Source organism: Apus apus, chromosome 18 (assembly GCF_020740795.1).
Source record: "Apus apus isolate bApuApu2 chromosome 18, bApuApu2.pri.cur, whole genome shotgun sequence".
In the NCBI taxonomy this organism is placed as follows: Eukaryota; Metazoa; Chordata; class Aves; order Apodiformes; family Apodidae; genus Apus; species Apus apus.
The window spans coordinates 11,973,543-11,985,663 of record NC_067299.1 but is presented as its reverse complement, the minus strand read 5'-3'; the positions used below and the strand labels follow the sequence as shown (position 1 = coordinate 11,985,663).

Below are 12,121 nucleotides of genomic sequence, written 5' to 3'. Positions count from 1 at the left end.
GCCAAAACTCACACGTTCAGGATATAGCAGGGGTGTACAACATCTACAATGTACAAGATCAAGTTAGATTTTATTAAACCTGTGAATGAATTCCTAGTGCTTTTAAAGGAAGGTAATGAATCCTTTACGGGTGAAGATTTCCAGATCATATCTTTGCAAAACTGAAATACATTTTAGCTTCTTATATTCAACTTTTCGTTCCATACTTCAGTTCCTACCAACTCTTTTGATCCTTTATTACTCTACACATCTCCTTCTTTAAAGAAAAGATTTGCAGTGACAAATAATGAAGTGGAAATAAAGCACAGTGTGAAGAAGAACCATGTTGATTCCTCTGGGCTTCAATATATGATGGTAGTGCCTTTAGTCTTTCACCACTACGCTTCATGTCTCCTTCTGACATCCAAACTTCCATCACCACCAGGCAGAATTCCATTCTGTAGGACAATAATTCCCTCCATCCCCTTTGCAGTTCAAACCTCACTACACCACAGCTACAGGTGTGGATCATGGGCTCTTTAATCAGATCTAGTGGGTGCTGCTGTCATTTTGGACAACAGACCACAGCCAGAAAGGGCATGGGAGCAGATTTTTTCACTTCTGTTTGTCTCTGCCTCCTGGAAATTATTTCAGTTACTATTTAAATTTACAGAGAGAGGTATCCCAGAGGACCATTTCAACCCAAAGTAATCATTGCTCTTACATTTATCATTCAATTAACAAGTATTTCTCATTGAATAATCACAGATACCGACTCACGTTTCTACATTCATTTTGCATGGAGCACTTCTACAGGAAGTACCAAGAAGGTTTATTGTGCACAGACAGAATCACAGAACCATTCAGGTTGGAAAAGACCCTTGGGAGCATCAGATCTAACCACCACCATGTTGTGATACAGCTCAGCTGTAAACAATGGGGCTCTGCAATGTGGACCAAAGTGGTGAATTTCATTCCTGGTTCTCCCACTGGCTCTCAGAAGGTGCCATTGACATAGCAGAAGAACCTAGAGTGTTGGTATAGGGGCTTCAGAACAAATATTCCTTGGTTGCTAACACTGAGGAAACATGTTAGTGAGACATTCTGTACAAAACCACTTTTGGGGGTGGTGAAAAAAAGAAAACAGTCCAGCATGAACAAGTCTTGATAGACTGATGAGCACAAGGACAAATGAACATCCATGGTTTTGTCTATGTATACTGACATCCTCGTGTGTTCCCTGCTTTTGGGGGGAAAGTGTGAGAAGGGAGATGATTAAGAAGGAGAGCAGAAAAAGAAGTTCTTATTCATTGGATTTTCCAAAATGCTCTTAAACAAAACTTGTTCAGGTCAATGGAAATCTGACTTCTTAAGTCTCCTGTCCGCAATTAGACCAAGGTGACAGGCTGTGGAAAAAAAAAAAGTCATTATGACATTTTCATTTGGACAAGATAATTCTTGTCTGTGGGATGGATGACTGAGCACAAGGAACATTCAGGTGCCTGACAGGCTGAGGAGACCAGGTTTTGCTACAAGCCATCAACATGTAAACTGTCCCCTTACGGTGCATCTTCCTTCACAGGGAGAAGACATTCTGGAGAGGTTGATTGTATCACTAATAGCAAGGTCCTTCTGCTCTACCTTAAGCTCAAGTGCCAGATGCTTTTCACAGGGTTAATTAATCAAAGGGTACTTGAGAATTAGTCTAGATAGACTAGACTAGCTAGCTATATGAAACTGCACTTGTACTTCTATCCTGTTAGTTCTTGTAATTGCTTTGAAGAGGCAAGGCCTGTGCAAGGTAGCCACCTGCTGCATGACCAAGTCAGCAGGAACCCACTCCAATGATGCTGTGCCCCTGCCACACAGAGGCCTTCACTGAGCATTTCTACAAGCAGTTCTTACATTGCCAAGTGAATTTTCTTCCTCTCTTCAAGTATTTTCCACATTTTGTCAATACTGAAAATTCAGGTTACAAACCAACCCCTCCAATAGCAGATTAGGAGGTAGGGAGATAGTTATTTTGTTTATTCTGGTTTTTATTATTATGGGTATTAAGAAGAGATGTTTGGTTAGTTGTTTGTTTTTAGTGACACAGTTGAAGATTCTTTTCCAACAGACCAATACTGCTCTCCTTCACTAGGGATAAAGTTTCAAGCACTGAATAAATAAGAGAGGTGAATGACAAAGAAATAGTCTATTATGATTACCAAGCTTTATGTGGGTTATGACAATAATGAAATCATATAATGGACTACTTCCAACAGCCACATCATATCTTCTATCCAGATGTTATGCTGAAGGAGAGAGTATAAATTCAGCTTAGGAAGAAATTCTCACATGTGGAAGAAGGTGTGTAATTCCTGAAGGATGTTATTCCATCAGTCAGTGCTATAACAATTACAGTTTATTCTGGAAATTAATGTCTACAATTTTTTCATAAAAGCATAACAAAATAATCTGTAACTTCACCTTTGATAATTTTGGCCATAGGATTTGACCTAAGGATAATCCTAGGATTGAAAGAACCTTCTACTGTACTTCAGCCATACCAGAACTATTCCTAGAGACAAGTCAACTGCTCTCGACATGATAGACATTGCCCCTTCTTCCTAAGAAAGCCTGGTATTGAAACAATTCATAGCAAGTTCCATTTCTCATTTGCTTCATTTTTTTAATTTTTGACTTTGAGCATTCATTCTGGATTGGATTCACACAGACCAGCTGTTCCGTCCACAACCCAGAGCGTCCTCCCAATTCCTCTGTGGGATCCAGACTGGGCACACGCCCTGTACCCGTGGCTGCAGTTTCTGTGCAGAGCACACCCCACGGCTCATCCTGACATGAGCCACAGACCGGAGAGATTCAGGGGGCAGAAGACACACACAGTGGTGCACAAATCAATCTTGCTTCTGTTAAGTGCTTTCTATGGGTTTTTCAAACACATTCCAACAACCACCATAACACATCAACGGCCTCAACTTCCTTCCACTCCCCTGCCCCCATTATGGGAAGTGTTGGCTAACTGGACGATCAAGGAGCTAACAATCATCTTACACTAATTTCATTTCTTAAGTTCTTTCTCAATGAATCTGGCTTTACAGTTTTGATGGAGAGGAAAAAATGTGATCTCAGAAGTGAAATTTTGAATTATATTTCTCCCCTTGCTGCAGGCTAGATTTCACTATTATAATTTTTAAAATATTACCAGAAACACCCTGCCTGTAGTATTTCTGTCCTGCAGGCAACCACAGGATAGAGGAACAGAAGTGAAAAATGAGAAAATATTGCAGGAAGCAAAGGAGTTCTGGTTTCTCATAAGAAAAAAGAGGAAAGAGGTGGTCACTTAGTACAAATGTTTGAGGAAGATAAAGGTCAGGGAGTGGAAGAGGCAAAGCAAGACAAGCAAGACAAATGACTATTAGAGGGGCATCAATACACTGAGGATGTAAATTGTAAGACTGCCAGGCAGCAGAGTGCTGAAGTTCTGGAATAGTCTCTGAACTGGAAAGGCAAGACAAGTCATCTGATGTTATGTGGCATAAATGTTGTTGATGGGCGAGTCAAGAGATTTATTTTAATTCTATGGTCTCCTCTCTTTCAGACTTGCTCTCTTTTGTTTACTGAAATGTCAGCACATAGTATAACTGCAGTGTTGAAGCGGTAAAGCAGCACAGGAGTCTTCCTGTTTGGGACCATGCAAAGGGATATGAATACCCTCTTACTTCATTTTTAAGAGGGAATCCACTCAGATTACTCAGAGCAGTTCACACAAGTGTACAAGTCTCCACTTTTACCTCGTAAATACATAGAAAATAGAAAAAGACCATTAAAGTCTTGCTTTTACAGCAAGATCTGCTTGCTAATTGCTTTCAGTTATATTTTCTGAACTAGCTTCTGTTTCTGAATGTACAAAAAAGATACTGTGGCTTAATTTGTGACTATTCAATCCTCAAGTGACAAAAGCACAAACCACAGCAGCCAGGTTCCACACTGTGTGAACCTCATACTCCAGGGAATGTGGCAAAAGGTTATTTTGGCCATATTGTTATTTGAGACTCCAATAGCACGCGATAATGTAGCCCAAACCCTATGATGTTGATGACAAAGGCTGACAAACACCTTCTATCAAAGTGATTGATAAACTCTTTGCCATCTTGAGTAATTGTTTCCTGCAGCTTCTGAGCTCTCATTCTGTCCTGCCTTCACAGCTCTGAGTCCACTGGGCAGCTTCCGAGCCTTGAGCAATCCATTTCTCCAGCAGGTCTGAGAGCAGTAGATGTATAGAGCTCACTGCCACCCCAACACCCATCATCTTCCAGCATCATTTCTTCTTAATGGGATGGCTGGACCTGAACAGAAAAGAAAGGAAGAAAAGGAAGGAAAGGAAGAAAAGGAAGAAAAGGAAGGAAAGGAAGAAAAGGAAGAAAAGGAAGAAAAGGAAGAAAAGGAAGGAAAGGAGGGAAGAGGGAAGAGGGCAGGGCAGGGACGAGAAGGGAAGGGACGGAGAGGGAAGGGAAGGGAAGGGAAGGGACGAGAAGGGAAGGGACGAGAAGGGAAGGGAAGGGAAGGGAAGGGAAGGGGGAAGGGAAGGGAAGGAAGGGAAGGGAAGGAAGGGAAGGGAAGGGAAGGGGAGGGGAGGGGAAGGGAGGGCAGGGCAGGGCAGGGCAGGGCAGGGCAGGGCAGGGCGGAAGGGCGGAAGGGCGGAAGGAAGGAAGGGCGGAAGGAAGGAAGGGCGGAAGGAAGGAAGGAAGGGCGGAAGGAAGGAAGGAAGGAAGGAAGGAAGGAAGGAAGGAAGGAAGGAAGGAAGGAAGGAAGGAAGGAAGGAAAGGAAGCATCCCAGAGAGTAACAAAAGCAGGGACTCGAGAAGATCCACACACTGGATATAGGAAGATTTATGGGTTCACTGTCTTTCTCTTTACTAACCCAGTAAAAATTTCAGCCTTACCAAGCATCCCTCTCAGGATTCATTCTGCACCTCTCACAGCAACTACTGTGTGTCACAAGTATTTGTGTCCCAGTGAAGGGACCAAACACACCAGCATAAAAGTTTCTAGCATAAGGGCTTCTAACAAAGTCCTCACAGCAACTCATGTACCCTGACAATTCCTTTCTCACAGAAAATGCATTTTCTGCAGCACTAAGATCAGATGTTTCTCTCTTTCTGTCCAAATTACATAATCACTTACTGAGGGTGGACTCAATCCCCTCATCCAGGTCATCAATAAAGATGTTGAATAGGACTGGGCCCAGTACTGATCCCTGGGGGATAGCACTTGCCACTGGACGCCAGCTGGATGCAGCTCCATTCACCATCACTCTCTGGGCCTGGTCATCCAGCCAGTTTTTAAACCAGGCAAGGGTGCACCTGTCCAAGCCATGGCCTGCCAGCTTTTCCAGGAGGATGCTGTAGGGGACTGTGTCTAAGGTTTTGCTGAAGTCGCAGTAGACCACATCCACAGCCTTCCCCTCATCCACTGGGCAGGTCACCCAGTCACAGAAGGAGATCAGATTGGTCACGCAGGACCTTCCTTTCCTAAACCCATGCTGGCTGGACCTGATCCCCTGGTTGTCTTCTCCATGCCGCTTGATGGCACTCAGGATGTTCTGCTCCATAACCTTGCCAAGCACCAGGGTCAGGCTGACAGGCCTATAGTTCCCTGGATCCTCCTTCTGACCCTTCTTTTGGATGGGGTCACATTGGCCAACCTCCAGTCATCTGGGACCTCCCTGCACAGCCAGGATAGGTGATATATGATAGTGACTTAACCAGATCTTCCACCAGCTCCCTCAGCACCCTGAGATGAATCCCAGCCAGACCCATGGACTTGTTGGGATCTAAGTGGCACAGCAGGTCCCTAACTACTTCCTCCTGGATTACAGGAGGGGGATTCTGCTCCCCATCCCTGTCTGCCAACTCAGGAGCCCAGATATCCTGAGGGTATTTTTGTCAAAGACTGAGGCAAAGAAGGTGTTAAGTACCTCAGATTTTCCTTTGTCTTTTTTGACTATGTTCTCCCCTTCATCGAATAAAGAATGGAGATGTTCCCTGGCATTTATGTATTTATAGAAGCACATTTTATTATCCTTAACAGAAATCGACAGATTAAGTTCTAACTGAGCTTTTGCATCTCTAATTCTCTTTCTACATGCCCTTACAATATCCTTAAGTGCTTCCTGATTGACCTGCCCCTTTTTCCAAAGTTGATATAGTCTTTTATTATTTCTGAGTTCTTGTAATATTTTACTGTTCATCCAGGCTGGGCTTCTTCCCCGCCGGCTCCTTTTTTGGCCCACAGGGACATCCTGCTCTTGCACCTTCACAATTTCATTCTTAAGGTGTGTCCAGACTTCGTGGGCTCCTCTGTTTCTGAGGGCTCCTTCCCAAGGGACTCTCTGAGCCAGCACCCTGAATAGACCAAAGTCAGCCATCCAGAAGTCCAAGGCAGATGTTTTGCTGACAACCATCCTAACTTCACCATATACTGAAAATTCTATCATATCATGGTCGCTGCGCCCAAGACAACCTCCAACCACCACATCTCCCACCAGCTCTTCCCTGTTCGTAAACAGTAGGTCAGGTATGGCACGACCTCTGGCAGGCTCCCTGACCAGCTGTAGCAGGAAGCTATCTTCCACACATTCCAAAAACCTCCTGGATTGGCCCCTTTCTGCTGTGTTGTACTTCAGCAGACATCTGGTAAATTGAAGCCCCCCACGAGAACCAGGGCTAGTGAGCGTGAGACATCTGTGAGTTGTTGAAAGTATATCTTCATTGCCTACTTGGAATATCAGTAATGGGTAGTAATCCAAGGGCTGAACTAGGGTAGGGTGTTTCTTCCATATATCCTTAACCCTGGCTCCATGGAGTCAACTCCCTAAGAACTGTGTCTGACCTGCACATAGGGCTTTCCACTCCCTCTAGATGTGAGTCACCTATGACAAGTACTTGCCTTTTTTTCTTAACTGAGGTGGTTTTGATGCAAGATACAGACTGACTTGGCCTCAGGGACACCTCCAAGTTTGGTGAACCATCATCCATATTACCATTTTGTTCTCCTTGCAGAGCATGGCATCTATTTTGCAAGGTCATCTGGTGAGTGTGAACTCTAGGGACATCCTTACCACACCACTTGTGCCACACACAGGTCTGTGTGGTCTTGGATGCTCTTCTCAGCTTCTGGCAAATAGGATTTGGTTTCCCAGCTGGAGGGGCTCCTCCCTTTGTGTTTATATTTACATTTGGGGCAAAACCACCAGTCCTACATCAGTGTTGTTTTCTTTCCACACCTTTCTGGGGGCCGAGTCCAGCACTTGCAGTATTTTCAGCTCCAGGAGCTGGTGGAGTTCTTCATGTCGTGGCAGGTGGTGCCCCCTTCCTTTCAATTGCCTTGCACAAATCAGCAGCATGGAGGGAAATTCCAGCCTGGATGCAAATGTCCTGCTGGCACTGACAGCCCACGGCAGTGCTCCCTGCTGTCCCTGGGGAGCAGCCAGGACCCCATTCACAGACCCACCTTGTCATCTTCCTCCCTGGAGCGGGACAAGGAGCTGCTGAAGAACATTCAGGCCACATTGCTGCAGGTGCAAGGGGACCACCAGGAGCTCAGCTGGGTCACAGGGAGCCTCCTGGGAGAGTGTCACCAGCAGCAGCAAGATCTCGTGGCTAGTGGCTGTCCTTGTCTGAGCCAGGATAGAACCAGTTTTCTTCCTAGTAATTGAACTTTTCAGCTCAGTCCCTTCTCAGTAGCTGCTGTTTTGGTTTGACCCATCTCTCCTCTGGAAAATGGCTGTTTTACTAAAGCTGGAACACAAAGCCCAAGCCCACGGTGTCCTTCAGCTGTGGAGCACCCTGAGGTTGTGGAGTCTTATTCCTGCCTCTCCTGCTGCCTGCAGGACAAGCTCCCCCTCAGCACACCCGGGTCCCAAGGTGTTTTACATGCTCACCTCATGGTGAGGCGTTCCCCAGGAGAAGATGCATTTGTTCATCTCCTGAGGAAGTGTTTTCTAGAGAAGCAGAGGGCAAAGGGGAAATGGCAGCAATCAGGATTGCCTGGAGAGTGCCCTGGCACCCACTGCTCACGGCAGCACAGCACCCGCTGCCCCAGGGTGTTAGGAGAGAGGAGGGAGGAAGGAGGAGGGAAGAGAGACGAGAGAGGAAAGAGGAGCGAGGAGAGCCTTTAGTCCAACCTGGCCCTCCAGACATACCAGGACATGAATGAGCTCCCACTCTCTGCCAGGTCTAAGTCATCATTCATCCTAGTATCCAGAGGTGGCCTTTGGCTTGCTCTGGGCTTGCACACCCCTGCTTGTGAGCCAGAGGAGCAGTTTCCCTGTGGAGAGAAAGGAGCTGTGCCCCCAGGGCCTGCTCCATCTCCTTGGGGGATCTGGGACTGCACTTCCAGCCCTGTGGGCACTGTGGGCAGTGCCCCCAACCAGGCAGTAGGGCCATCCTGTGCCAGACACTCCATAGCCACCTCTGGAAGGGCTGGGAGGTGGGAGGACATCAAATCCCCAGCAGCAGAGAGCTCCTTACCACCCCAGCCAGCAGCTCCCTCCTCTGGCACCAAGCCCAGGCCACCCCCTTGGGTAACCTGTGTTCTGCCAGCACGCAGTGACTGGTGCTTCAGGAGGAAGAGGAGGTGATGGTCGGGGAGCCCCAGTGTGGCAGGGACACCCTGTCACTCCTCTCTTCCCAGCAGCTTTAGCGCCAGCAAACCTTGTCTGTGCTGGAGTCCAGCCCCTCCTGTCAGCTGCACAGACAGAGATGACAGTTTTCAAGGGCAGCAAAGTCTGTGACCTGGCACATTTGTTTCCAGCTCCACTCTGGAGTTTCCATCATTGCTAATTTTGGTCTCTCCCCATCACGTCCCCGGCCTGTCCCGGCAGCAGGGAGCGGGGCCCAGCAAGCTCGACCGGTGGTGCGGGGCCGGGCAGGACCAGGGGCTGCAGGAGCTGCTGCAGCAGAAGAGTCTGGCCTGGCCTGGCTGCAGGGGCCGTGGCTCTTTCCCTCGCCCAGGGGCCATGCTCAGGGCAGCTCCTGCCCCCTCTGCCCCTGCGGTGTTGGTGGCTGCGTGCAGCTTGGGCTGAAGCTGAAGAGATGGCGAGAAGGTGAAGTGGCTGGAGAAGGACAAGAGCGGGTCTGGCTGGAAGCTGCCCACAGCCCACAGACAGCAGCCTCTCTGCCTGAGGAAGGCTCCCTGTGAGTGGTCCTGAGCAGAGTAGGTGGCCAGTGTGCCCCATGGGGCTGTGTGCATGACCAGAGCCCAGCCCGGCTGTGTGGCACTTGTGTGTGCACATCAGGCTGTGCATCCAGGAAATCTCATCTTGTTCCAGCTGAGAGGGGCAGAGACAGAAGTGTCAGGACTTTAAACTCTGCCAGCAGCACTGACAGCAGGACCTGTGGTGAGCCCCGGACCCCTGGGGCCACGTCGCCCCTCTTCAGCCTCCGGATCCCTCCCTATGCCTGTGCCCCTCTGCCTTTCCCTCCCTGGTGTCATTATTTTGCGCCCAGTACCTCTCTTCTCTCTGCCCCTGTGTCCTGCTCCCTGTTTCTCCCTCTCTCATTTCCCAGGCCCTCTCTTGTTCAACCATTTTGCCCTCCCCTGTGTTTTCCTTGCGCTCTCTGTCCGGCTCTGAGCCGCTCTTTAATTCTGTCTCTCTCCTGCAGGCCATGGCTGTTTTTTTTGTTCTCTGCCTCTTTGTCCCCATGTGCATCCCTCCCTGTTTTTCATCATGTCTCTGGCCTCTTGCCTGTCATGCTTTTTCTCTTGCCACCAATGTAGAATCATAGAATCACAGAATGGTTAAAGTTGGAAGGGACCTTAAAGACCATCAGGTCCCAACCTCCCTGCCATGAGTGTATGTCTCGCTCCCTTTCACATCCTCTTTCTCTCTCTCTTTCCTTCTCTTTCTCTCTCCCTCTGTCCGTCTCACTGTCTCTGGAGTTTTTGGCATGCTGTATCCCACTGTCCCTCTCCTTCTTCCTGTCCATCTCTTTACTACCCGTCTCTGCTGCTCCCTGATACCACTTCCATTTTTTGTCTTCCTGTATCTCTCCACAGGACTCCATATCCCTCCCTTTCTTTCTCCCTCCCTCTTGTGAGGCTCCAAGTCTCTGTCTCTCTCTCTCTGTCACTGTTCTTGTGTGTCTCTCCCTCCTGCTCCATGTCCCACCGCTTCTCACTATATCCTTCTGTCCTGCTTCCTGGCCCTTTCCTTTTTCACTCCTTCTCTGCATCCAGGATCCCTGGACAGTAGGCTCAGGGCACATATGTGGAGGGTCCCTCATCAGCCCACAGTGGGTCCTCACAGCAGCCCACTGCTTCATCAATGCCAGGTAAGGAGGACCAGGAAGGAGGATGTCCCCCCAGCACAAGCAGGTGCCCCGTCTGCAGCACCACGTCCTCCTCCCATCCCGTCTTCTTGCAGCATGGCCAGTTCCTGGGCACTCAGAGCCCAGCTGGGAGCCTGCTCAGGAGAGGGCTGGGCTGGTGCCCCTGCCTCCTGGCAGCCTCCAGCCTCACGTTCCTGGAGCCAAAGACCAGAGCAGCTACACTCTCGGCAGTGCTGCTTCCCTCTCCCCTGTAGGAGGCAGAAGGCAGGAGCCGCTGGGCTGCTGCAGCTCAGGGCTCCTGTTCCCCTGACGCTCTCTCCATCTGCCTTCCAGCTACATCTCCACGTGGCGCGTGGTGATCGGGGCCAACCGCTTGTCTCGGCTGGGCCCTGAGGTCCAAGTGCACCACATCAGGCAGCTCCTGATCCACGAGCACTATAACGCACCCACGCATTGGAACGACATCGCCCTGCTGGAGCTGGACCAGCCCGTCCAGTGCAGCTCCTACATACAGCTGGCCTGTGTGCCTGACATCTCGCTGAGAGTACAAGAGCTGAAAACCTGCTACGTCAGTGGCTGGGGTGCCACCACTGCCAGATGTGAGTTCCCAAAAAGTCCTCGTGTCCTGAGTGCCAACTGGGCACACTGGGGAGCCAGGCTGGGCTTGCTGAGAGCAGGGGCCAAAGCCAGAGTCAAGCTGTGGGGATGTCTGCCCAGAGAGAGGTGGGCCTGACCCATTGTGCAGAACAAGACAGAAGGGGAGCACCAGCCTTCAAGAGGCAAAGCCAAGCTGCAGGGAAGGGGTTTGCCCAGACAGGGGCGATGTACTGGCAGCGACCTGCAGGGTGCTAATTCCTTTCTGTGCTCACAGCAGCCTCTGTAAACGAGAGTGATGTCCTGCAGGAGGCCAGGGTGCACCTCATTGGTACCGGCATCTGTAACAGCAGCTGGTGGTACAGAGGGGAAATCCACCACCACCACCTGTGTGCTGGCTATGAACAGGGTGTTATCGACACCTGCCAGGTAGGACTCCAGTGCAGGCTTTGCCTGACAAGTCACCCTCCCCTGGGTCCCCACCACTGCTGGGACTCACCTCCCCTTCCCCAACCACAGCTCAGTGCCCCCTTCTCCCAGAGGCCCAGCCAGTGCTCTTGGCAGCCCATGGGTACAGATCCCAATCCTGGAACCTCCATCTTCCACAGCTCCAGGAGCTCTGTGCAGGACAGAGAGCCCCACAACTCCCTTCCAGACACAGTTCTGTCATCTCCAGCCCCTGAGCAGAGCCTCTCTGTGCAGCCAGCACAGCTCAGGCAGGTGCTGTAAGGAGGAGACCCATAGTGCTGTCAGGGGCCACCCAACACCACCTTCACTCTCTCCTCTGCTGCTCTCCTCTGCTGCAGGGTGACAGTGGTGGCCCTCTGGTCTGCAAAGATAACTGTGGTGACTACTTCTGGCTGGTTGGATTGACCAGCTGGGGGAGAGGATGTGCAAGAGCAAGACAGCCTGGGGTTTACACTTCCACACAGCACTTCTACAACTGGATCCTGGTGCAGCTGGGACTGCGTGCAGCAGGGAGGGCTGCTGAATGAAGAGGATTCAGTGCAAGCTGCAGTGTTCCATGGCAATTTCCTTTTGGGGCAATGCCTGCTGATCCAAAGGCAGATTTGGTGTCAAAGGCCTGCTCTGTCCTGTCCACGCTCCCTTGGATGCACTCAAATGCGTGAGTTGACTTAGTTCTTGAAATAAAGGTGCCAGTTTTCACAGCTAACCCTGCTCCAGTCCAGTTCAATCTCCTGTACAAAGCA

At 49.6% G+C, this 12,121-nt stretch overlaps 1 protein-coding gene across 1 annotated transcript; it reads left to right on the top strand.

Moving 5' to 3' along the window:
* Window positions 1-915: 915 nt before the first annotated feature.
* On the top strand, window positions 916-11,905 carry LOC127392331 (acrosin-like). The gene is made up of 5 exons (XM_051636099.1): window positions 916-1,017; window positions 10,087-10,319; window positions 10,650-10,915; window positions 11,188-11,339; window positions 11,717-11,905. The coding sequence occupies exons 1-5, from the start codon at window positions 916-918 to the stop codon at window positions 11,903-11,905; spliced, it is 942 nt and encodes a 313-aa protein (XP_051492059.1).
* Window positions 11,906-12,121: the final 216 nt, after the last annotated feature.